We start from the raw sequence: 26,011 nt of genomic DNA, 5'->3' as shown, positions 1-26,011 counted from the left end.
GGTTTGAGTGTCCTTTTCCCCTGCTCTCCCTCAGGTGAGCTAAAAGGGCTTAGCTCTTGTTTCCGCTCTAAGGTAAGAGACATTGACTGCTCTCAGTGCCGGGTCCAGTGGTGACGTAAGGAAACAGTGAAACTTGTTATAGGTCAGAAGAAGAGGACTTGTGCCACTTTAACTCTGTTTTTCCCCTTATTTTCTGGTTCTATCTGGATTATTTAATGTACTGGTTAAAATCTGTGGAGTTAGTGTACCTGTTGGCTTTTGAGATTTTTTGGCCATAGTTTTCCAAGAACTCTTTTGAGAAAATGTCTCAGTTCCTCAAAGGGTTTGTCTTATTTTGGGCTAGATTTTGAATCCAGTTTTTACCCAGAGTTTATCATCTGAGAGGTAAACTGAATTCGCTGTGGTTGAAAATTAATTTTAGGTTGATGTGAAGTCAGGTAATCTAAGGGTCCCATCTTTGCTGCCTTCTGTTCATGACCGCTTTCTTAGAGCATGTCACGTTCCTTACAGTTTACATGCTTATGCTCTATACAAGCAAGCTAGCCACCTGCCTGGAGAGCTCTTCATCTCGAATTTTTTCTAAATTAGTTGAGATGCCTCTTGAATTTAGTGCTTTCATAGCCTGCTACGGGTGTGTCTTCATCTCTGTAGACCAGTGACTCTTTGAGGGCAGCCACCCAAGTGTTCAGCATGGCGTGTGTTATGGGGTTGGTGCAAATTGAAATGTTAAATAGATGGATTAATTTGAATCCCACTAAGTGGTAGCTTGGTAAATTGGGTTTGCAGTGAGCTGTTTCCGTGGAAGAGAAGATTGGCTAAGCAAATTCCTGTGTAGGGGGGATTACAGACTCTTCTAGCACTGTCTGGAGATTCAGAGCCTTCATTTCCATGTCACTTATGCCTGCTGCCTTCTTCTTGTTCTTTACTAGCCAGCATCCAATTCCACTGCAGATTGGCTTTGGTCTCAAACATTTCCTTAGTGTCTTTCTTCATTTCCTAAGGTACTTTGGAGGCTACATATTTAAACAGTACCAAGTTGTAATAACCTGGGGAAATCTTTTGTTTTTACCTAATTTGCTTACTGATTTCTCTTTTAAAATAGAAAAAATTGTCATCAGTAAAATGTTACTTGCTTTATGAGAGATGATTGATTGATGTTCTGATGCATATTACACTGTTACTTAATCCGAAACCAGTGTCTTCCTCAGTGTCATCTGTATGTATTTATAAATATTAATCCTTCCATCCTTCCTTCCTTCCTTCCTTCCTTCCTTCCTTCCTTCCTTCCTTCCTTCCTTCCTTCCTTCGAACATTTATTCATTTTTGAGAGAGGCAGAGAGAGAGGGAGACACAGAATCGGAAGAGGGCTCCAGGCTCTGAGCTGTCAGCACAGGGCCTGATGCGGGGCTCGAACTCGCTGACCACGAGATCATGACCTGAGCTGAAGTCGGACGCTTAACTGACTGAACCACCCAGGCGCCCCTTTAATCCTTTATTTTAAAAGATGGAACTCTTGCTCATTATTGGGATAGTTATTTTTTGTTGATGATTAAAGTTGTCTGGAACTTAGTGATGGGAATCCCTACCCCTCCCCTCCCCCCGCCCCCAGCCCCGACCTTTTTGTCTTCCACTTTCCTTCCCCCTCATTGTCAAGTGTAAAGTCTGCATATTGATCCACTGTTTAGCCTGGAAGTAGGGATCTATTTCAAATGGTTGAATTCTCTCAGCAGGAGTCACTTCTCCATTTGGTTGAAGTGTTTAAAAATCATTTTTGTCTGTAAAGATGACCACAGCTCATAGCGACACAAAAGCGTGTATTGTGAATGCGACGTAACTTGGAAGAATTTTAAATATACAAAGTCTTGGTTGTTACCCATAGTGATTTTCTGCAACAATTTTTATGTAAAAAGAAGAAACTGGCTTTGTGCTCCATGCATTGGAGCTTTGTGCTGTGTGGACATTGCTCCTGGTCACTGGTAGTGCCGCCTGTGATGGCATCTTTCTGTTGCAGTCGGCGGGGCTCTGGCCTGGGCAAACGAGGAGCAGCTGAAGCTCGTCGACAGGAGAAAATGGCGGACCCTGAAAGCAACCAGGAGACAGTAAATTCTTCAGCTGCGCGGACGGACGAAACGCCCCAGGGAGCCGCAGGTAGGTTGGCACTTCTAGCCCCGAGATGCGTTTATGCGTCTTACAGATTTATTTAGAGAGCAACTGCTTTGTAGGCGTACCAAATATAATGCAAGAGAGGGGACAGAAATATACTCGATGTTACCATCAAATAAGCTTTTGGTTCTCTTTGGCTTTCCTTGATAGGTTTGGGTTTTTTTGATTAGTCGGATTCATTTGTTTTTTGGTTTGTTCGTTTGTTTTTGTTTTAATTCTTTTCCAAATCCAAGTTTGTGATGATTACATTCAAAAGGCTTTTAGGTAAGATAAGTCACTCTCTGTTGAAGATTCTTCACTGTCCATGCGGACATACAGTAGTTGCCCATTGTTTGTGTGAAAATTTGAGTTTATGATCAGAATGTAAGGATGTGGCTTAAATTGGTTCTTCGTGTATGTGTACATTTTGATGTAGAATATGTTGTAGCCTCTAAAAAGTAAGAAGTATTCAGTTTGGAAGGAACTTGAAGAATGCTATTTATGTTTTTATGGGCTTATTTTTATTCTTCTTGATATCTCAGCACAACAGAAATTAGGCTGCCCCCACCCCTTTCAGCTTTAAATATGTATTGATCACCAATATGAATAGGAGACTAATAATTCAGAGGTTGATTGTGGATGGCAGTTGTAAAATGTAGCTTGTTGTGAGCATTTTTCACTAACGTTAAGTACAGATGGGAAAATGTCGCAGTCTATCATTATGAACTTGGGTATGATGAGTCCCTTATGTCCGAATGATACACATGGGCTTAGGTTTAGGTATGGACTGACTTTAACAGAGCACTTCCACTTACTGTAACGTTAGTATATGTGCTAGTTCTCTCTCATCCCTGTGGTGGAGCCTGTGTCCTAGTTTGCCAGGAAGCTTCGGGTTTGCCCGCAGCTATTCATGGTTTGTGCTTTTTGTCTCCGCTCTCTGTCCACCTTAACATTTTGGCCACTGTCTTTCTTGCTTTTGTATGATAAACGGAACCGTGAACTTGAAGCACTTCTTCTGGTAGGAGGGGACTAGTTTTTCTGAAAGTTTAAATTTGAGGGAAAGTCCAGTCCATTGTAGTACAACTCGTTGCAACTCTTCATGCCACACGGGCTGTGCTTCCCAATGTCTTAATGTTTATTTCGCATCTGCATATGGAAGCGGGGCAGTTCCCGTGCGGACAACACAGATGGCGCTGCTGAGCGTGGTGTCAAAGTGGACTCGTTACAGGAATTACCGTAGCCAGCGTTTATAAAGTTGTAGGCTGCTGCAGACAGGGCATTGAGAGCTCCATGTATATTCTCTTTTAATATTCCAAACAGTACGCCGAGGTGTGAGTGCTGTTACCCTAATTTTGGAAACGAGGAAAAACTGAGACACGTGATAGTTAAGCTTGCCTGGAGGTGTGGGGCTCCCAAATCCAGGTTTTCAAAAATAAGGGCGCATTTATAAAGGCTGTATCATTCTGCTTCCCCCATAGTCACGAGAGTTTGTTTAATCCGTACGGATATAATTGGAGGCCAGAGTGAGGAGGTGGTGTGTAAAACTTTGATCCCTGGCGTGTATACCTAAGAGGATAAAACCTTCAAGGGATTAGGTGGGTACGACTGCCCCCCGAAGGCTTGCGTTCATTGTCGTTCTTACTTGCAATCACAGTGTGATCTAGGTCTTTTCCAAGTTTCTGTAAAAGATGCATGTGGCACGTTGACTGGTGTTTGAGCAGCACTAGTTAATTTTATTTTGGAAGCAGGATGCCTTATGGATCCTGCAGGAATACTTTCTCTGCCAGCTCACTACAGTAGTGCTGCGGAAAGAGGCAGATTCCTTATTAGCTTTAAGTCTTCAGTGCAATGTGCTTTAGTTTCTCAGTATGCAAAATTGGAATTCAAAGAAAAATAAAACCCTCTAAGTTAGCGTGGAATGTAAATCCATGGTGGTAACGTAGAGCATCTTTCGCGAAGCATCCGTTATCAGGAAGCTCTTAGACAGTTGGTAGAAGACGCCGTTTATTGGAAACATTTATTTTGAAATAATGTTTTTACTCATTTAAGGAGATTGGTTTAATCTCTTCAGTGTTTTTGGTGTGGTTTTTTTATCCCCAGTGTTACTTATTTATAGAGATCCCATCTTCCTGATCTCTTTTAATGAAATCAGTAAAATAAACTTACTTCTTTTTACATGTGTAGTAAGAAAACGTTGCTTCATCTTGGGCAAACTTGTTCATATCACCCTGACTTTGCCAGTGTTGTTGACTCTTAAGAACATTTGTTGACAACAGTGTGCCTGCTCGGTCACCTTGAAACATAATGTTCTATGGAGCACAACTTCTTGGCTCTTTGTGGAAGAGATGCCAGCTCTTGGAGTTGAAAGTTAAGTGTTCTCCATGCTTGCCCACGAGTTGGGGGGTCTCGTTTTTGACTTTATCAGAACTGTGTACCTTTTCATAGTGCTGGTGAAGTCTTGCAGATACTAGAGACACCACAGTGAGAAATATTCTTCCTTACACCTGCAAAGCAATCAGATGGCAAGGAAAAATAGCCCATGTCCTGGCACCTGATTTTGCATTGTGAATCTTAATTTCACAAGAAATAAACAGGGTCATTTTGTAAAAAGAAAGCAACCCAGTTTTTTAAGTTTTTATCTTCCTAATTTTGTTTAGAATCACTAAAAGTTAGATTGCTTCCGTATCACCTGATACCAGGGCCTATAATAAGGCAGAATTACATTACTGACAGTGACTGTTTTGGTTCTCCTCAAAAGTTTTCATTACGCTCCAAAAAAACATCTTCCCGTTGCTTCTTGTACTTAGGTATCTGGTGAACCCTTGGAGGTTCCTGTCCAGTAAAATTGAACTCTGTCAGCTTTCTAATATTTTATCACTTCTTTCTGCATAAGAGGCTTTATCAGTTAAAGTGTAAAAACGTGGGGTTCTGGGATAAATTTCTTGTGTTCTAATTTAAACAATATTTTTTCCATTGTTTTCATTCAGCTGTGTATTAGAAGCTGTCTTTCGAGGTGCTGTGAAGATGGGAGAGATAAGAGTAGATGGGGGAGGTAACTGGTGTAAACATCAGCAAAAAAAGATGGACACCTCTTACAGTCTGGCATCACATTTTCTCTGCTTGATGGTCTTGTTTTTATATCTGTATCAGGAGAGATCTTGTGCATGTTGCCCAAGGAGGTTTGACGCCTCGACTAAAGAACTTTATCATTGACTGTTGGTTGATGACACTTCCTTACCTGCATGACTTTACAGACCCGCTACTCACAGACTGGTTATCTAGCTTTGTGATTCTCACAGGGCACTTTAGTACTCTAACGCTTGATACTTGCCTTCAGTGGGCTGGCGAAGGATCTTTTTTCCTTTGGGTTCAGTGACTGATTTCTGTTAAAACAGGCCCTCCACTTCCATGAAAAATCAGAATATCCTTGCCTCTTCTTATGGTGACCCTCTAATACAGAAACTAAAAAAACCAGCATTACCTTCCCAAGTGAATTTTTGGGTTTTTTTTTTCCTTAAAGGTGTGGTACCAGAATGTACATTAAAAAAATCTACCTCATGGGGCGCCTGGGTGGCTCAGTCGGTTAAGCGTCCGACTTGGGCTCAGGTCACGATCTCGCGGTCCGTGAGTTCGAGCCCTGCGTCGGGCTCTGTGCTGACCGCTCAGAGCCTGGAGCCTGTTTCCGATTCTGTGTCTCCCTCTCTCTCTGGCCCTCCCCCGTTCATGCTCTGTCTCTCTCTGTCTCAAAAATAAACGTTAAAAAAAAAAAATTAAAAAAAAAAAATCTACCTCATTTGTCAAAGCTTTTTGTTTGCTCTCCACATACTTGGAAAAGTTTAAAAGCAAGCATAAGAGTCACTGTAACAGATGAAGTCATAATTGGGACCTCACTAACAGTACTTGTTGGGGCGCCTGGGTGGCTCAGTCAGTTAAGCATCCCGATTTCGGCTCAGGTCATGATCTCACAGTTTGTGAGTTCGAGCCCCACACCAGGCTCCGTATTGACAGCTCAGAGCCCGGAGCGTGCTTCAGATTCTGTCTCCTTCTCTCTGCTCCTCTTCTGCTTGTACTCTGTCTCTGTCTCTCTCTCTCTCTCTCTCTCTCAAAAATAAAGAAACCTTTAAAAAAATCAAAAAAATATAATAGTATTTGTTAACAAGATTTCTGTTGAATATGAAGAAGCAGCTGTACTGGAATAAAAAAATCAGCACTGCAGAGTATATTCAGGGGGGCAATAGAATGCAGTACTTGAGAACAGCCTATGAAGAGTCAGACCACTTGTGCTCGTATCTGTGCTCCATCGTTAGCTGTCTGACCTCGGGCAAGTGCACTCCAAGTTACAAGGCCTTAGTTTGCTCACGTGTGAAAAAGCTCACGATACCTGCTTGTATGGTTGTGAGGAAACAGACACAGCCTGCGTATGGTGAGCGTTTTATACATGTCATGTGTAGGTGGCATTAGAGAGTGTAGCCACTCTTCTTTCTTCATCCAAAGTATGCATTTTGTCAAGCTCTGATACGCTTTTATATTAGCATTTCTGGGTCGCCTGTAACTATAAACCATGGGGTTGCTAACCTTTCATGTGAAGGGCCAGACAGTTGATATTTTAGGCTTTATATCAGCTCTGTTGGAACTACCCAGCTCTGTGGTTGTAGACTGAAAGCAGACACAGGCAACTTGTTAAAGAATGAGTTTGGCTGTGTTTCAATAAAATTTTATTGACGGAATGATGTGCTGGATCGAATTTGGCCCGTGGGCCGCAGTTTGCGAACTCTTGTTCTTAAATCACCCATTTTTTGATGAATTTTCTAAAAATCCCAGTGAAATCATAGAAGATACTTAATGAGGTGTGAAGAAAACTACTAAGAAAATACACAGTTGGTGGCTGGTATGTTAGCATCTTTTCAGAAAAGCTCTGTAAATTCACATGTCATCTCTGTGCTTCTTTTAACAGTCAGCAACACTGTTTTGGGCTGACCTGTCGTCATCTGGCAAGTGTGCAGGGCTTAGGGTATTGTGGATAATGCGGTCATAACATGGGTTAATTGTGTAGAAAAACTGCTTAAAGACTCAGCGGACATGGAGAGGAGGAACAGAACAACCGCTGGTTTTACAGGACTGTAGTGTTTCATCAGGGCAGGTTCGTAACAGACTCCACCTCTCTGCTTAGACCGAATCATTGTTCAGGTTAGCTTTTTGGGGAGTAGAATCCTTCTAAGTCTGAGCTCTTGTTTTTCTGCACTTGTTGTGACATCCTAGCTGTCCTCTCTTTTGTACTTCAGTGCTGGGCTGTTCGTTACTGTGTATCTTCAGTATTTGGTCCTGGAAATAAGCGTGTAATCTGCACATCCTTAAAACATGGAAGGGATTGTGTCGAGGCTGCAGTCCAGAAATAAGTTAGACCGAAGAAGACACTCATCTACACGGAACATGTCCCCCCAAATGTCAGTTTTGCTTTCTGTTCTGTTTGTGACTAATTGCCCAGCCGTTAAATGCCACAGTGGTTTTGGCAGTATGAACTTCGCGGACTTTTGGTAGGCGAGTTCAGGACAAGGCGTGAGGAATCTGTCAAAGCCGTGTATGAATGAGATGTAAAGGTTGTAGTTTTATGCTTCTTGAACACTGAGATACTTGAGCCATCTTGTTCATAAAAGCTACAGGATGAAATCTAGAAGAACAGTTGAGTGTGCAGTGGGCAGACACATTTAATTGCCATGATTCACTATAGTCCGTAAAACTCTTTTTCTTTTTTTAAGATAAACCAGGCATAATAAGTGTGAATATTCCTCTCCTAACCCTCACCTTCTTTTTTCCCTCCCTTTGAAGCTTCTAGTTCTGTTGCAGGGGCTGTGGGCATGACCACCTCTGGGGAGAGTGAATCCGATGATTCCGAGATGGGACGATTACAAGGTAAAGACGGTTAATGAGCTTATAAGAAACAAGAAGCCATTACCAGATGCCGCCTGTTACTTCTGTGCTTTGTTGAAATTAATTCAGATAAGCTCATTTAAACATAATCTAGCAATGCCTATACTTCCCCCGCACCCCCCCCCCCCCAAAAAAAAAAGCTGCTTATTTAGTGATGATTTGGATTTGGAAGATGATCTGTCTCACTCTTTAGTTTTATTGTTTAAACAAAATCTTATATGTTTATTTGTTATGTTTTTAAATTGTTCTTTATTATGTTTGCTTGTGTAGCTGGTAATAAATTAAGAAAGATCTTGAAAAGGGGATAGTTGAGTATATTGCTGCATGGTGCCTGATAACATAATACATCCAGTGGGGTGCTTTTTGTGTTCTTTTGTGTTCTTGGTCAGCATTTAAAAATGAATGCGAAGTGTATACATAAACACCAGGTATTTTAATGTTGTGCTTTTGAAGAAGCAACCTTATGTTATGTATACACTCTTTACAGGTGGATGGGTATGTATTTTTATTGTCTTCAGATAGTTGGTTTATATGCTAGATCCCCAGTGTGAGGCTGATAAGAAACATTATTTATAAATCACTTTCAGATCGCTTTTAAGTTCCTAAAGTAACTTTTACACCAGTCTCTTTTTGACTAGAGGTCTTGTGAGCCCATTTTTTCTCTTTACGGACATTATAAAAATAATTTTTCATGTTTTTAGAGGATCTCATGACCAGTGTTTGATTGGTAGATAATATTACAGGGAAAACAACACAAGGGTACTTAGCCTATAATTTCGTCAAAATAAATATGTACTCTGGGTTTTTCTTGGATCATTTGAGACAGTCCCCTCTGGCACTAATATTTAGTACCTCCATAAAACCTTAAGATGCCGTGGAGCGGCACATGGGTGTTGTAACTTATATATTAATATTTAAGAATGATCTTGAAAGTTGAAGGTAGTTTCTCTTAAAGTTAGAAATGGGAAGTAACATTGTCTAAATCAGTTATGAGAGATGAATCGGTTGCTTGAAATTTTTAGGTAAGATCAACTGCGTTCATAATTCAATTATTCCTCCCGCCTTTCTTTTTTCTTTAGCTTTGTTAGAGGCCAGGGGTCTTCCCCCTCATCTGTTTGGCCCTCTTGGTCCTCGGATGTCACAGCTTTTCCATAGAACAATTGGAAGCGGAGCTAGTAAGTGAATACTTTTGAATTTGCCCTCCCCCTCCAAAACCTTCAATAAATAGTCGAGTGCTGTTTTTACTGTTTATGTATTGATGTAAAGAGGCTTTCATGTAAGGAGCTTTTCACGAATATTAACCTGTTTTTAAAAATAGGGTTTGTGCGCATTCTTGCCTTTAAATACATCAACTCGAAGTTCTTCTGTACTTTTATTTTTTTGTCAGGGAGAGACACGCACACACAAGTGTGAGCGGGGGAGGGGCAGAGAGAGGGGGATACAGAATCAGAAGCCGGCTCCAGGCTCTGAGCTGTCAGCACAGAGCCCGACGTGGGGCTTGAACCCACAAACCGTGAGATCGTGACCTGAGCTGATGTTGGACGCTTAACTGACTGAGCCACCCAGGCGCCACTTGTACTTTTATTTTTGATTACTGAATTGGAATCATTAGAAAACCATCCAGAGTTTATGGCAAGATTGGATCTTTGTTTAACTCTAGGATAGTAAAGAATCTCAAATGATTGCATTGATTATATTATAGCATCTGATTGCATGATTTGCATACGTTTGAATCTTGAATTTTTTTGTGGCATAATAAAATTTAATCCATGAGACAGGCGTAGAGCTGAGCCTTAGAGAAAAGATTTCTCAGCAGAATTACGAGTCGCTCGACTCATTTAATCAAATTAACATATTATAATCCAGAGATCTTGTCATATATGGTAGACAAAACAGTGACTCTTGAAGTGGCAGTTTGTAACAAGAATAACTTTTGCATAATTACAAATCCAGTTAAATTCTTTTGGTATAGCATACTATCTTTAGCTTTCTTAAACAAAATTTGCATTTAAGCATTTTTTAATAACTCCATTGATAATGTTTTCCATAGAATCAGCAGGCTGTTTTTAGACTTGTCTTGATTAACTTTAAAATTTCTGAAGTGTTAACTGAAACCTATTAACTCTGACCTTACTAATATGTGCTCATAGAATTTTCCATCAAGTATTCTAAGGTGTTTTTTGTTTTGTTTTTTAAACATGATGCACTGTGCGGACATATGCTCACATGTGTGTATTTATACTTAAGTCCTTTTCAAGTTTCTGGCCTTAGCACTTGACAGGAAATTTAAGAAGCAGCTGGTATTTTGGTTTGGTGTGGTTTTGCTTTTGCTGCCCTGACACTCAGCTCTCAGATAATGTGCCCTTTTGCAAAGTTCTCACGAACTTCTGAGTGAGGATTTTGATTTAGTGTCATTTATTAGGTACTGGGATTGTCCTGAATCATAAACAGGATAATATACAGAGCTTTTCCCATATGGAGCTTCCATGCTAGAGGGTGACCCTGACAGTGAGGAAGACAGCTGTCCTATAGAAAAATTTCAGATAGCATCAGTGCAGTGAAGGAAAACAGAACAAAACAAGGATGTAAGTCGGCTGGTGAGAGGATATCAGTAGGCTGGTTAGAGAAACCTTCTCCGAGGCAGGGTGAGTTTGTGGATCCTTAAGTGAGGAAGCCAGCCCCACAGGGGTCTGAGGGGAGATGAAGTGCGCCACCAGAGGTGGGAATTAGCTTGGCATGTTGGAGACATAGCAGGAGGGGCCTGCGGAACGAGTTAAGCTGTAAAAGATGAAATCTCTGAGGGGTAGATACTTGATAGGTCAGGTAGGGCTTGGCAGGCCTTGGGCCAGTGTGGGGTTTAACCCAGTACGTGTACTTAGGAACCACTGAAGGCCTTAGGAAAGGGGAAGGACATATTTATTACAGAAATGATCGAATATACCCCAAAGTTGAGGGTATAGTAGTAGACTAACCTCCATGAACCGTGAACCCGTCAACAATTACCAGCCCACAGCAACTGTTGTTTCAGTTACATCCTCAACCTTTCTCTCAAATCCTTTTTCAGGCAGTCCTAGGCACCATTTCATTTGCATGTCATTGAATTTGTAACTATAAGGACAAAAGTTTTTAGACAGTGTTGTGGTCCTGTGAAGAGGAATCCTTACTTTTATTAAATGCCTGTTGAGAGTGCAAATGCTCTAGGCCTCTGAGAAATCCAGTTAACATTTTTGTTTGAATCAAGACCAAAATGTGATCTGTACATTGCCATCAGTTAGTGTGTTTAAGTTCTTCTTCTTCGTCTTCTTTTTTCTCTTGAGAGAAATTTGATTCATTTATTTTGCCACTTCATTTATTTCTTAGAGAAGGCTAGGAAGAAAACATGTTGCAGGTCTGCCTGAGAGTATTAACAGTAAAGTATCTCAAACCTATATTAAGGGTTGACCATTGCATATGAAATTAATGTGGGCCATAGATTAGAACCAGAGTAGAAAGAAGTGTTGTCCCCCCAGGCCTGTGACCCAGCTTCAGCACTGCCTGCTCCACAGCCAGTCTTTGTCTTTACCCTTCCCCACATCCCTTCTCCCACATTGTTTGAAATGAATCCCAGACATTATATTACCTATAAACATTTTATCATGTAGCTCAAGGTAATGCCCCTTAAAACACACATACACACCCCCAGATTATCGTTATCATACCCCAAAAATTAAACTAGTGATTCCTTTAATAATTACTATCTGATGGGTGTCAAGTTTCCATCTGTTGAATATCATCAGTGTGTTTCTCTATAAACTGGCAGTTGGATCCAGAGGATTTTTCAGATTCAAGTTTGATTCTTTCTTTAGTCCCTTGGTGGGGAAAGACTGCTGAAGTGGTAGTGGGTTCTAATACGAGGAGGTACCTTAAAGTCTGATTGTCTCTTCTGCCATCAAAACTCAGTGTCTAGATGACAGGGAGTATAAAATGATGGTACCTCACATCTGATGACCAGACTTCATTTATTAGAAGTAAAAGAGGTGATTTTTAAGTAGAAATCTACTGAGAGTATCTCCCTTCTATTCTGCTACACAGGAGAGTAACAGGAAAAATGGTTTTCTCGCCTTTATTTACCAGTTTGGAAAGTAGTTGGTTTTTGCTTCCTCCACAAAGTGCCATTGTGGTTTTAAATATCACTGTCAAGTGCCGACATGTTTTTAGACATTTCTGTGATTTTTACTGATTAAATTGTCATATTGGGTAATGGCGTCTTTTTTAGGTTGGCTTCTGAATCTTTTTGATTTGATCCCAGTAGTTTTTGTTAATTTCCTTCCTCTCTGATATGTCAGGCACCGCCCCCACCCCAAATATCTGAAATTAGGGATTTTTTCAGAACACCCTGGTTTCTTTTACATGAAATAGTATTTAGAGCCCATTGCCTAGAGTCTAGGTATATTCGTTTATACCTGGGTGATCTTTGTTATTGGATGCTTGTAATGAACAAACCTAGAAAATAATTGTGTTTTATCTTCTAAAATAAAAATAAGGAGTTCTACTTTTAATGCCAATTCAAATTTTAGGGCTGCAAGATTTTTATTTACCTTTATCGTGTATCTCCCATGCCACAAATTCCAGTTCCCAGTGATAATATCAGAGTCCTCTGTTTACTTTCTCCTACGGTACAAACTTCAGCGTAACACCAAAAGCAATATGAATGAGAATGTTTTAATTTTTGAACGGTTTTTCTTATGGTGTTTGTTGGGACTCACTTTGTGGTCAGATTTTTGTATTTCAAAGTAATTTGAAATGATTGCTTCTATATATTCAGGCTGCCACATTGGTTTGGTTCATTTGCTTTGTGTTGCTTTTAACTCTTAGAGATTGCTTTTAAGTTTTAACTTCAATTTTATACTTATGGGATGTTCACATGCTTTAAAAAGTCAAATTATTAATAAATAAGGTATGTTTAGAGACGTCTTATCTTCTTTTGCGATTCCCTTTGCCTTGCTTCCTCCTCCCACACAAATAACCTTTGTTAATTTTATGGCTTGTCCTTCTGTTATTTACTTTAGAAAACAAAAACAAATTCATATTATCTATTCCACACACGCGCTGCCTTTTTAAGCTAAGAGTAGTAAACTTTATACGCTTTATGTTGCTCTTAACAATATTTTGGGGTTCACTTTCTATAGCTGCTGCCTAGTGCTCCGCCGTGGGGCTGAAGTTTATTTAGCATGTCCTCTGTTGGACATTCAGGTCATTTCCAGTCTTCCTTGTATTGCAGTAGTAAAACACAGCTTTTGTATTTTTTCCTGCGTCATCTTTAGGATAGATTATTGTAAATCAGCCTTTTTTGAAGTTGTACCTTTTTGTATTTCTTGAACAAATAACATGGTGTCATTTTTTTTTCTTCTTCTAACCTTTTAGTTATATATCCTTGTAGACCTCGGTTAGTGGTTACGGTAGAGATGTTAATGCGTGTCCTTGGTTTATTATAGCCAACCTTATATTAATACTTTACCACATCCCAGACAATGTAAGGAGTACAACACCTTTGCTCTTTTTACCTCCTGCCATCCTCTGTGCTATTGTTTTAATTTGTTATGCTTATACATGTGTTAGTAAACACAGTAAGACCTAATTTTTGTTGTAGATCATCCATATTCCTTTGTCCACATACATTTTCAGTGCTCTTAATTCCCTCCTACAGTTCCTCTCTTCTAATCAGAATCGTTTCCCTTCAGCCTGAAGAACTTTTTTTGATGTGGTGAATGACTGCTAGTAATGATTTTTCTCTGCTTTTGAGAAATCCTTGATTTGCCTTAATTTTGAAAATATATTTTCCCCAGCTATAAAATTCTCATTTAGCACTTTGTAATGTCTTCTGGTTTCCATAGTTGCTATTTAAAAGTCTTACTGGTGCCCTTTCGAGGCAATGTCTTTTTTCTTCTGGCTTTTAAGATTTGTTTTTTTCAAATTAGTATTAATTTTTAATAGTTTGTATTCAGCCTAGTGACTTATTTTTAATTTGCTTAGGTTTGACTGAGCATTTGAGTCTGTGAGTTTGATACCTTTCATCAGTTTGGAAAATTCTTGGCCGTTATCTCATGAAATAACTGCTTCTCTTATCTCATGATCTCTTCATATATATTCCTCTTTCTTTCCTTCTGGGAGTATCAAGATCATACATGTTCAGACTTTGGGCTTCATCCAGCATGTTTCTCTGGCTCTATTTTAGTTTATTATTTTTTTTGCCTTTTGTCCAGTTTGAAAACTTTCTATTGATCAGTTTTCAGATTCCACTAATTCTTTTTTCTGCTGAAATCTTTAATCTTTTGGTAAACCCACCAATGAGTTTTTAATTTCAGATATTTTCCACTTCTGGACAGGTAACTTGATTTTGTTTTGTAGATTCTGGTTTTCTATTAAATGCTTTACATTCTTATTCATGTTGTCTATCTTTGGTTATATTTGCAGTTTTGGTTATGTGTGTCATAAAATAACTTTTCAAATTAGGGGCACCTGGGTGGCTCATCAGTTAAGCGTCCACCATCAGCTCAGGTCATGATCTCATGGTTCGTGAGTTCAAGCCTCATGTCATACTCTGTGCCGACAGCTCAGAGCGTGGAGCCTGCTTCAGATTCTGTGTCTCCCTTTCTCTGTTCTTCCCCGCTCATACTCTGTCTCTCTTTCTCAGAAATGAATTTAAAACATTAAAAAAGTTAAAAAAAAAAAAAAAAACTTTTCAAATTCTAATGATGTTGGTCTGTTTCCATTTTTTTCTCTCTTGATTATCTGTCACATCTTCCTGCCTCTTCATGTGTCTAGTAGTTATTTATGTGCTAGACATTTTGTATAGAAGAACTGGAGAGACCCCAAGTGAGGTTTTCTACTGTAAAGGTTTCCCCTTTTCTGTATTTAAATATTAAGGGTCAGATGCTAATCGGTTTGTTCCCTTCAGGGCATTAGCTTGTTTTGACTAGAATTGCAGTTTTTGTATGACTCGTTACACCTCTGGCTCATCCCTGTTTGTATGTTGTGACCCTCCCACGGTGTTGATTGAGAACCTTGCAGGTCTCTGTCGACTGAGACTTCATTCATTATGCAATTTGAAAATATTGTAGATGTCTTGGGGGGTAGGGCCTACTGACTGTACATATTTGAGGCAGGCCTCCTCCCTCTGTAGGGACTTTTGTCTTCTGGAGCACCATGAGAACGCACGAGGTTTTGTTCTGTCTTACCAAAACTTCTGATTCATCCCTAGCCCTCTCCACAGCTCTAGAACTGAGCACATGTCCGGTGGGACCAATGCAGTTGGGAACATCAGCTTCCTGTGACTCCCAGCAGTACTGTGGGTTCTCTCCATCCATATCAGCAGTTGGCAAACTGCTGCCCAGTGGCCAAATTCAGCCTCCTGCTTGGTTTTATAGAGTCTGTGAACTAATAAAAATGATGTTTATATTTTTAAATGGCTGAGAAACTTTCAAAAGTAATATTTTCTGACACGTGAAAATTCAGTGAAAATCAAATTCTAGTGTACGTAAAGTTTTATTGGAATACAGACAGCCATGCTTATCTGTTTCTGTATTGTCTGTTTTTGCCTTTGTGCTCGGGTTGAATAGTTGCAGCAGAGACCCCAATGGCTTGCAAAGCTGAAAATATTAATATCTGGCTCTTTATAAAAAATGTTTGCCTACCAACCCTGATCTGTGATGGTGGTTCTTCAAGTGTGCGTCTGTGGATTGCTGGCTGTTCCTGAAACCCTAACGCTGAATCCATAGGCCAGAACTCTAGTCACAATTGCTGAGGTTTTGCCTCTTCTACTTTGTTTCACATTTGAATTTTGTTGATGTTGATGGTGCAAAAGCCGTGGTAGGTAAAAGTGTCGGTGCTTGATTGAAAGAATCAAAGCAGTGGCTCCAAACTGCACTAACAGTCACTGTAGTTTTCAATACCATAGGCTCCTAGTAAAATGACTCCATTTTTTTCCCATGAGGATGCCCTTGCTAAGCAAAGTTATTAACTGTATTGTCTTTACCAGTAAGTACATGTCTTTTTAATAGTCTTTGTGCAAACTGGGGCCCATGTTCTCCACATTCTTCATCTCAAACCGTGTTGCCACAGATTGAGAGTAGATGCAGAGGTGGTCATACCGCTGGTTTTGTTGTTGTTGCTAGTTTTTTGTTTTGTTCTTTTTGTAATCTTGACCTTTAAATGATTTGCAACAGAAAACGTAGTCATCTCTGAATTTTTTTGTTTTAGAAAGTATGGTGGTTTTCACACAAATTTTGTTTATATTAATATGTAATGATTTAACAAATAGTTAAAAATTTTCTCTTTTAATTCCAAACATATTTATAAATCTCAGCAGATATAAACCACATAGACAAGAGTGCTTTGGGGCTCTTCAGCAATTTTTAAGAGTACAAAGAGGTTCTAAAACCAAAATTGATCAGAGCATAAACGATAGCTTTGGCTTTTTATTGTCATTTTGGTTTGGTTTAGGGTCTTTTTAGGAACATCCTAAAGGTTCAGTGGTTATTGATGATGATTTTGATCATGCTGACGTCATCTGTGTCCTAGACATCCAGTGTTGATAAGACCTCTGTGTTGATAAGGCATCCAGTGGCATGTGTCAGTTTTTCCTATTTTAGGTGGTTGTGCTGTTAGTGTATACTTTTATGAGCTGTTTCATCCTTGAAAAGCAAATCTAGAAGCCACTGAGGATTCTTTTGTTTTCATTAGTTTACTTTCCATTCATTTGTTTGGCCTTTCACATTTCAACTCAGAAATGATTCGCCTGCTCTAACTGGAACTGACGTTATTTGGAAAAGTTTAAAGATGGCAAGCCATATGAATTTGACTTTCTTGCGGTCTGTTGTTGGATTGACTCTTAGTTATGTTAAAGTTATGTAGGCGGTAATAGTTGTCCAGTTCACTAGCCACAGTCTTACACGATAGAGAAAAATAAATCTTTCAAGGATCACCATGTGTCCCTTTGAAAGGCTGTGCCATCCAGGAAGATCACTGTAACTTAATTCAATTTTAAAGAAACTTTGGTTTTCATGTCAATTCCACATTCATTGGAAGTTTCCAAATGTGTGCCATTTCTAAGCCATTTCATTAATAATACAGGAGTGGAAAAATCCCATACACAAACAACTTGAAAAGGTATAGGAAGAGAGGGGTCTGAAGTAGCATCAGTTATAATTTAGTTAGCATTAATCGAGTTAACCATGCTCACAAGTAGGAGGATGTTCGTGAAAATTTGAAACACACTTTATGTTTGAGTATGTTATCCAGTTCACTGACAAGTCTTTCTCTGTGGTGGCTGAATCTTAGTGTTTTTCAGTTGTTTGGGCAATGGATTTGAGCCTTAAAAGTGAAAGTACTCTCTCGCACTCTGATGGCAGCATCTGCACTGGGAATGAGAGGAGGTGAAAAACCCAGTCTTTTCCTGTTTTTAGAACTACTTCATTCTCTGCAATCTCTTTCCTTAGATGCATTGCTCCGTTTGTCTTTATTTTCTTGCCCTCTGTTAACCTGGATTCCATTTATGCTGACCAGGTCTTTAGAGGTATGCGGCATTTCCTTTTAAGACAGGACATCGCACGGGCGCCTGGGTGGCTCCCTCGGTTAAGCGTCTGGCTCTTGATTCCGGCTCAGGTCATGATCTTGGGGTTTGTGGGATCAAGGCCCACGTCGGGCCTTGCTGCGCTGACAGCACGGAGTCGGCTTGGGATCTCTCTCTCTCCTTCTCTCTGCCCCTCCCCTGCTCGCTCGCTCACTCTCCCTCTAAAAATAAATAAATAAACTTAACAGGTTTTATAAAAAAATACGTGTTAAAGGTAACAATTTATATTCATCTCACAGATACCATTTTTTTGTTTCAGCTAGTAAGAGCCAGTCAGCTTGTCTGATTTTAAAAGGAAAATTAAAAGACAAAAATCTGTAAATACCGTGAGATCACTTTAAGGTAGACTAAATCCAACTCATTTAATTCTGCCTTGAAGTATCAGCACCCTGTGTTAGCGCTGGAATAGATCCAGCCTTTCATGGGGATCCAAAGAAGACAAGCAGCCAGCCACCACGTAGAGTCCCACCTTACACCTAGGAACCATTTCCTTGCATGTTTGAAAATGACGATTTTCTTTCCTGTGAAGGCTCTAAGGCCCAGCAGCTTCTGCAAGGACTGCAGGCGAGTGATGAAAGCCAGCAACTCCAGGCGGTTATCGAAATGTGTCAGTTATTGGTCATGGGAAATGAAGAGACGCTGGGAGGGTTTCCCGTCAAGAGTGTCGTTCCTGCTTTGGTAAGAGACTTCCCCCCTCTTTCTACCTTAGTTGTTCTCTGGATGCTACCGTGAAAGCACGAGTAGTGTCATCGTGAATTTTAAAATACAGTAGAACTAAGAGAGAGCGGATTGTGGCTTCATGCTTAGAGAACTCGTGACTGATTGTAATAATGAATCAGTACATCTGCTAAACTACTTCTTTGTAAGTAGTTACCCATCTTTGATACGTAAATGACTGGTCTTAAGTTTCCAGTTGTTTGTCCCATCGGGTAGGACCTAGACTTACTGCGCCAAAATTGACACGCTTTCTCTTTTAAACTGGTGATACATACGCAGTACTGTGTGGGCTGTCTTTGTGGGTCACAAAGGTTTCATGTTTGATAATTGTATGCAATGGCAGAGCATTCAAGCCAGAATACCACGTGAATCCTTCCAGGTTAGGTGTTACGTTAAGCAAAAATCAAAGAAACAAAACAAAAAAATCTTCTCGTGACTTTTCAACACGGTTGTGAGTTGATGTTTAAAATTTTATTAACATCTTAATCACTTAAGCTTTTTAATGGAAAACAACAGGAAGAGAAATTGCCGCTACTAAATATGTGCCCCTGAGTCTTAAATAGTGGCTTGGTGATTTTCTGAGTTCAAGATGAGAACACTTGGCTATAATTGAAAATTAAAATTTAAGTCGACTAAAAGACTAACATAAACATCATGAACACACTCAGCATATTTTACCTTGGAAGTTAAAAATAAGTATCTTGTTAAGTCTTGTTGACAGAAATTTGGTTGAGATACGGGATCGCCCCATTTGATCACATTATCAAATCGTGGGGGCAGTTGAATGAGCTCATTGAAACACAGGGTGACATGGTCTTTGTTTTGTCTGTTGTTGTTGGGTGGCTCCGCTCTGGCAGGGGTGATAAAGGATGGGCCGGTTTCTTTACCTTCTGCCACGCAGACCTCTGGGTAATGGGCACTAGCATTTAAATATTACCAGTGCCATTCTGTGGAAGGCTGGAATGTTGATTTCTGAATGTGTAATGAAAGCAGTATTCATTTTTCTGTCTTTACATTTTGCCTCTGTTAATATTCACACTCACCCCACTCATTTCCCCACTCGTTACAAAATAACCACAAAGAGCTAGGTTTATCTTATGTTACCTAAAATGCAGTTTTTATTAGTCGGACAAAGAGGCTATTAAATCTAGGCACAGATGTTGGCACATAATGTAATTTACTTAATTTCTTAGTTGTTGATTAGATTTGAGTGCTCAGTAGGCCCGCACAAGTCAGCTCTCGCTATTAATACTGACTGCTGTTACTGAATTGGCCAGATTTATCTTGTATCATAATTGAATATTGTGATTATATATCCATCCATCACCATTCACTTGTGTGACTGTAGTCATTTTTGGTGATGAGGAATCTGTAGCAGTTTTTCCCAAACATGGTCTGTAAGGTTCATTCTACCTTAAGAATTGAAGAACTTGTTTCTTTTCTTGTTAACGTTAACAACCCCTTTCAGTTTACAGTGGGTGTTTTCGATGACTGATTGTGGATGGTTTTGGGTGCCACTGAACCCCAAAATGGGGCATGTGTGTATGTGTTTGTGTGTGTGTTTTAACAAAAAGTTATCAGGTCCTTTAGTATGTGTGTATACCTTACCCAGCATAATTCAGAGCTGAGAAGGCACTCCTATGAAATGAATATTGTATTAGAATATCTCACGTCCATTATTAAATAATTTAATTGAAAGGTACTTTATAGCTTAAATTCTACGCATTAAAATTTTTCCATTTAGAACTAGAAGACCGTGACAGATTGCTTCCACAAATAGGAAATTTCTTTGGTAGCTTTGGCTGCTTCAGGAGGATGGACAATTTACATATATACCCCTAGAAGTATAGGGGTATTCCCACCTTTGAAAAACATGGCTGAAATTTGCTTAAGGACGTTTCCACAAGAGAAAGTAAATAAAATATTTAGATTCTCTCCTGTATTTGTAGAATAATTACATTAACTTGGGTTTTAATTAGTGCATAATTTGTTTCTGATGTGATCGATTTTGTGTTTAGATTCTATACTACTGTGCATATTACAGCTGAGTTAAATGGTGTTTGGTTCAACTTGTAGAGGAGCTTATTTACAAGAGATGAAGCATTGGCCTTGACTCTGTACTGACAGCTGTTCACAAACATCAGTGCATTGCCGGTCTGTTTGTTTTTGTATTAAGTATTTATTGATGCCTGGGATTCTGAAGGGGGGCTGGAGGTAACCAGAGTAGTTGGTTATAGGTGACAAGAAAGCTTTCTTTTTGACCTGGATCATGAAAGGGGATGATCATCTAGCAGAGTTCCGAAGTGAGCTCTATAGTCTGTGAGTCATGCCGTCCTTAATATAAATCATTTCTTGGGTGTGTGTGCTAGGTTTTATCTTGATGTTATTTTTGCATGATAAAAGTCTTGAACGATACTTTCCATTTCCGTTGACATAGAGGAAGAAACCGTTCTTCTAGGGCTTTCCTCTAAGAATATAGGTAGCTTCTAACACTTTGTTATCTTTTTTAACAGATAACATTACTGCAGATGGAACATAATTTCGATATTGTAAGTATGTGGTCTATTTTGAATATCCCAAATTTAAATTTTGGGTTCTCATTGAGTAAAAGTGCCTTCTTGTTTTCCAGATGAACCATGCTTGTCGAGCCTTAACATACATGATGGAAGCACTTCCTCGATCATCTGCTGTTGTCGTAGATGCAATTCCCGTCTTCTTAGAAAAGGTAATCCTGCTTTTGCTCAGCTCGTTCGGTAGCAGGTGTAGGGGAATCCAGTCGAGGACTCTTGACTTCTAAATTCTAAAGTGGTACATCACATTGTAAGGCCACCTTAAAGGACATTTTTTTTAGTGTCTATTTTCTAGTCAAAGTATATTTTGTAGCCAAGATTCCAGAAAAATATTTTATGTTTAGCAGACCAGTAGTTTAAAGTTGATGCTAATAAAGCATTTCATAGAATCATTTCAGCTTTATAATTTTTAATGGAAGCAGTTTACCACATTACTATAAAATCTTTCAGAGAAGAACTTCAAGCACTTAATTAAAATAATCTCATTCTAGAAAATATCCCAATGAGGTTGATAGCTATTTATACCCTCATGTTACAGCTGAGAAGGCTGAGACAGACAAAGTGCCTTGTTCAAGGTCATAAAGTCAGTGGAGAAAGGAAATTTTTTCATGTGGCCTGTGGTAGGTTGTGTTTTTGGTCTGTTTTAAGGGCCTCTTTCTTTTTTAATGCATAATAAAATTTGCATTGTCTGATAACCTTGGAATAGGATATAAAGCGTAAAAGCTAACTTCTAAAATTTGTTACATAAAACCACCCATTTATTGTAAATCTGAAGATTTCAAGTCATTTCATTGGGTTTAGCTTACTCTCTATGGAAAACCTATTTTTCTGTGTCCTAAAACAGAGCAAGGTAGTCGGAAGGAAACCATAGTGACTGTATGTTCTAGCTTAAGCTCATAAATCACTGGTTTTCTATGGTGGGTTTCATGTCAGAGGCAGTATAGAGATTGATGGAAATTAGAGAAAATAACTGTTTATTCGTGTAGAAGATAAGCGACTAGAAAAGAGCTTGAATGATGGGCTTAAGTTACCTATTTTTATGTTCCCAGCTGCAGGTTATTCAGTGTATTGATGTGGCAGAGCAGGCCTTGACCGCCTTGGAGATGTTATCACGCAGACACAGTAAAGCCATTCTACAGGCGGTAGGTGTTGCCACCCAAGGACTGTATTTCGTTTCAAGGGGGATCTTAGATCCACATTTGTCCTAGCTCCTAGATTGCAATCTCTGTAAGGTACGCATGATGTTTCCAAAGTGATGTGTTAGACTTCTTAGTAGTTTTGTTTGTTTGTTTGTTTAGTTGCTGTTAGAGGGCATTTCTTCACTTGAACGGTTTCCTGTGTTTTAGGGTGGTTTGGCAGACTGCTTGCTGTATCTAGAGTTCTTCAGCATAAATGCCCAAAGAAATGCACTAGCGATCGCCGCCAATTGCTGCCAGAGTATCACGCCGGATGAATTTCATTTTGTGGCAGATTCCCTCCCGTTGCTCACCCAAAGGCTAACCCATCAGGTAAAACATGAATCTGTTTTGTGTGTCATAACATGTTTTTACTATGTCTTTTAAAATGCCACTTTCATCTAGGGCTTTCACTCTTCCAATTGGATAGATAAATTGGAAATACTCTGATCCATGTTTCTTTCCTCTGTGCTTTCCAGTCACGTACCACATTAGGTTGTGTTATACAATTTGGTGGACTTACCCAAATGACCAGCATTTCATATGTTTGATGTCTTCATATTTTGACTTTAAGGGATGGAATGGTTATTTCAGCAAACATTGAGTGTTTCTTGTGTGATAAAATCAGAGTTTCCTTTCGGAGCGATCATCTCGCCTGTAAGGCGTTGGGTTAGTCAGGAAAGACTAGGAAGTTATGGGCTCAGATCGGAGGTGAGAAGAGACTGTGTCCCAAATAGAAATGAACTGGAAAAAAAATACAGACTGTGGCTGTCTGAGGTTGGGGAAGAGCAGGAGCCATTATTTGGGAGATGGAAGTGGTGGGCCTGGTGATGGAGGATGAGAAGCAGGAGACCCTGGTGTGGAGGACTGTGAGTTAAGCTTCATTGTGGGGAAATCAAAAAAAAAATTTTTTTTAATGCAAATCAATTTTTTTTTAATTCTTTTTAATGTTTATTTTTGAGAGAGAGAGAGAGAGAGAGAGAGAGCGCGAGCATGAGCAGGGGAGGGGCAGAGAGAGGGCGAGACACAGAATCTGAAGCAGGCTCCAGGCTCTGAGCTGTCAGCACAGAGCCCGACGCGGGGCACGAACCCACAGACCACGAGATCATGACCTGAGCCGAAGTCGGACGCTCAACCGACTGAGCCACCCAGGCACCCCTGCAAATCAATTTTTTTAAAGTGTTGCTAAAATGATTTTTGGAAATGCGACTTTTAAGTCGCCTTTACAAAATATGTTTAAAATCTTTTTGGGAAAATTAGGTAGAGAATATGCTAAATAAGGGCTTTATATAAGATAGATAAAATAATGATTGAGTCACTCTGAAATGTTTTGCTTCTAAGATGATCAAGACACAAATCGGGCCATTCGTCGTTTCTTTAATGTTAAAACTTAGGCTGAGATGGCCTGTGCTTATCAGGGATAGAAGTATATTCTTGGGTTGGCTGTGATTTCAGTACCTAACTTTGGAAATAAAGTGTGAGAATCAGCGAAGTTTAATAGTTGGTCTCTGTTATTTGTAGCACTCTGTCTAGACTGAAGTACTGATGGTGAGGGCATAGGGCTTCTATAACACCACAGTTATTCTTTTATACAACCACGTCTGGTTTTCATATCTGAAGCCACTTTATCGATAGGAAGAAAAAATAGCAGTATCAAAACACTTGTTTAGCTGTTAAGTTATTCTTCCCATTCTAATAAGGACATTTCATATGTTTTCTGAATGAGGCCACTGCACTAGTTTTTCTAGATTATTTTCATAGTGAATACAACACATCTACACCTGGTTTCGCACATCATCAGTAAACCTCTAGTTCATGCTTGTATACTGAACTGTTTCCAACTTGTTAGTGTATATATGTTTTAAACCTTTCTATGGGGAATGCTTTTTTAGAGTGGTATCTTTATTATAATTTGTGTTTAGGTATTAAGTTAACAGAAGCACAAAAGTTGTTCCTTCCTTTCTATAGATTTTCTCTTATCTCTTGGGGCCTTAACGGAGGAGAGAAGCTCTCTCAGTGTGGTTCTCTTTGCTTTGAAATCATGGTGTTACTGATTGTACCTTGCTTATTATAAAGGCTCATTGGGTTTTCAGAGCCCATCTAATTGGGCTGGCCTTGAAGAATTTGGGGATAGGAAGAAAATTAGGTAATAATATGAGAGAGTTTTCTATTAACAAACTTTTTTCTTTTATTAAAAAAAATAGGACAAAAAGTCGGTTGAAAGCACTTGCCTTTGTTTTGCACGTCTAGTGGACAACTTCCAACATGAGGAGGTGAGCATGTAGTCTTTGGTGGTATTTTTGTGAAAAGGTTAAATTGCTGAATCACAATGTAATAGTATCTTTTTTCCTTCTGTTTGTGAAGAATTTACTCCAGCAGGTTGCCTCCAAAGATCTGCTTACGAATGTTCAACAGCTACTGGTAGTGACCCCACCAATTTTAAGTTCTGGGATGTTTATAATGGTGGTTCGCATGTTTTCTCTGATGTGTTCCAACTGTCCGACTTTAGCTGTTCAACTTATGAAGCAAAGTAAGTGCTGCTTTATTATCCTGCTGTAGGCGAGAGAGGCGGTTGTTTTGTTGTTTTTTTTTTAATGTTTATTAAGTAAAGTCAACATAAGCAAGTAGAAGAGCTTGCTAGTAGCTCAGACACTGGGTAGTAAAGGAAGAAAAATGTTAATGTGACGCAGCAAATCCTTAGATTGCAAGTAACTTGTTCTGCGAGTGTTCTGCAAGATGAGCAAACATTTCTAACATTTTAACTTGATAAATGAGCGATGTCTTGCAGTACAAGTAGTTAGTACCTGTCGCCGAACATCACGTGATCACAGCTAAGCCAACGGTTCTTGAAATTCACTTTGATGTTCAAGTGCTTTGGATTACAAGCATGTTTCTGGAACAAATTATGCTCGCAAAGCAAGGTTTTACTATATAATAAATTTGTGTGGGAACAACATAGTAGTGCTTCTTACATACAATTGTTTGGGTATGTAGTATATGAAAATTTTATCCTAGGTGATTCAAGGGCTAACGGTGCAAGATCATTGCCTTCTCTACAATATCAGTGATGTAGTGACGCTTCATTGGGAGAATTCTGAATTTTAGGTTACCAGTAACTGCTTGTCTTCCGCTTCTAGGTGGTCCTTTCTGCCCCCATTAGAGTTTTTCCTGATCTGATTTCACAGTGCTTTACTCCCTCAAAAATTCGGAACTTCTTTACACAGTTGAATCTCTCATCTTTGCTGCTTTAGTATTTTCTAAACCTTTGTCAACCTTATCTATAAATATAGTTTCCCTGCACTGCTGTATTGCTATTGCTTCTGTCTCAGAAACCTTCGATTCCCCAGGTTAATGTCAGAAGACAATGGGCCTCAGAAAGCATCTGTATGTTAGGGTTATTGCTAGGAGAGTAGTGGTCACATTTGTATGGAGTGCGTATTATAGTGGGGAATTTCGTGCTTCTAATCTCTGAGGACATCACCGCGGTGATGGTATTCACTGACAAAATAGCCTTTGTTGTCACTGCCTCAGATATGTTACATAATACTATTTTGGGGCGGGGGGGGATTCAGTTTTATATTTAGTCACATTTCTTGTGAGTAAGCACATTGGCCCAGGATTTTGCAGAAAAATAGTGTTGTTGAGGTGTTCTATTGAAAAGATTCCTCTTAATGCAGTGAATCACTCCCAAACCTGGTATTCCAGAGAAAACTGCACAGCTCGTGTCATAACCAAAGTGAGAAGCTGAGGAAAGGTTTAGCTTTTTCTTTAATCATCACAGTGCGTTTTGCTTATTAAAATCCCTAGGAGCCCTTTGAATCTCCCCTCTTTCCTGAAGTTTGAGTGCAGATTATTTCTTGTTACCATGT

General features: G+C 39.4%; 1 protein-coding gene across 20 annotated transcripts in view; it reads left to right on the top strand.

The window, feature by feature from the left end:
* TRIP12 (thyroid hormone receptor interactor 12) overlaps window positions 1-26,011 on the top strand; it is a 138,808-nt gene that overhangs the window by 72,152 nt on the left and 40,645 nt on the right. For 18 of the 20 annotated variants that reach the window (XM_042995556.1, XM_042995555.1, XM_042995568.1 and 15 more), the window contains 10 exons: window positions 2,012-2,148; window positions 7,969-8,052; window positions 9,150-9,245; window positions 18,210-18,358; window positions 20,911-20,946; window positions 21,027-21,122; window positions 22,017-22,109; window positions 22,314-22,475; window positions 24,347-24,415; window positions 24,507-24,672. In XM_042995556.1, coding sequence (XP_042851490.1) covers window positions 2,012-2,148; window positions 7,969-8,052; window positions 9,150-9,245; window positions 18,210-18,358; window positions 20,911-20,946; window positions 21,027-21,122; window positions 22,017-22,109; window positions 22,314-22,475; window positions 24,347-24,415; window positions 24,507-24,672 — 1,088 coding nt within the window. The remainder of the gene's footprint in view (window positions 1-2,011; window positions 2,149-7,968; window positions 8,053-9,149; window positions 9,246-18,209; window positions 18,359-20,910; window positions 20,947-21,026; window positions 21,123-22,016; window positions 22,110-22,313; window positions 22,476-24,346; window positions 24,416-24,506; window positions 24,673-26,011) is intronic. The other 2 variants (XM_042995569.1, XM_042995560.1) reach the window with 1 other exon arrangement.

Source organism: Panthera tigris, chromosome C1, assembly GCF_018350195.1.
Source record: "Panthera tigris isolate Pti1 chromosome C1, P.tigris_Pti1_mat1.1, whole genome shotgun sequence".
Taxonomy (NCBI): Eukaryota; Metazoa; Chordata; class Mammalia; order Carnivora; family Felidae; genus Panthera; species Panthera tigris.
This window is presented reverse-complemented; position numbering and strand designations above follow the sequence as displayed.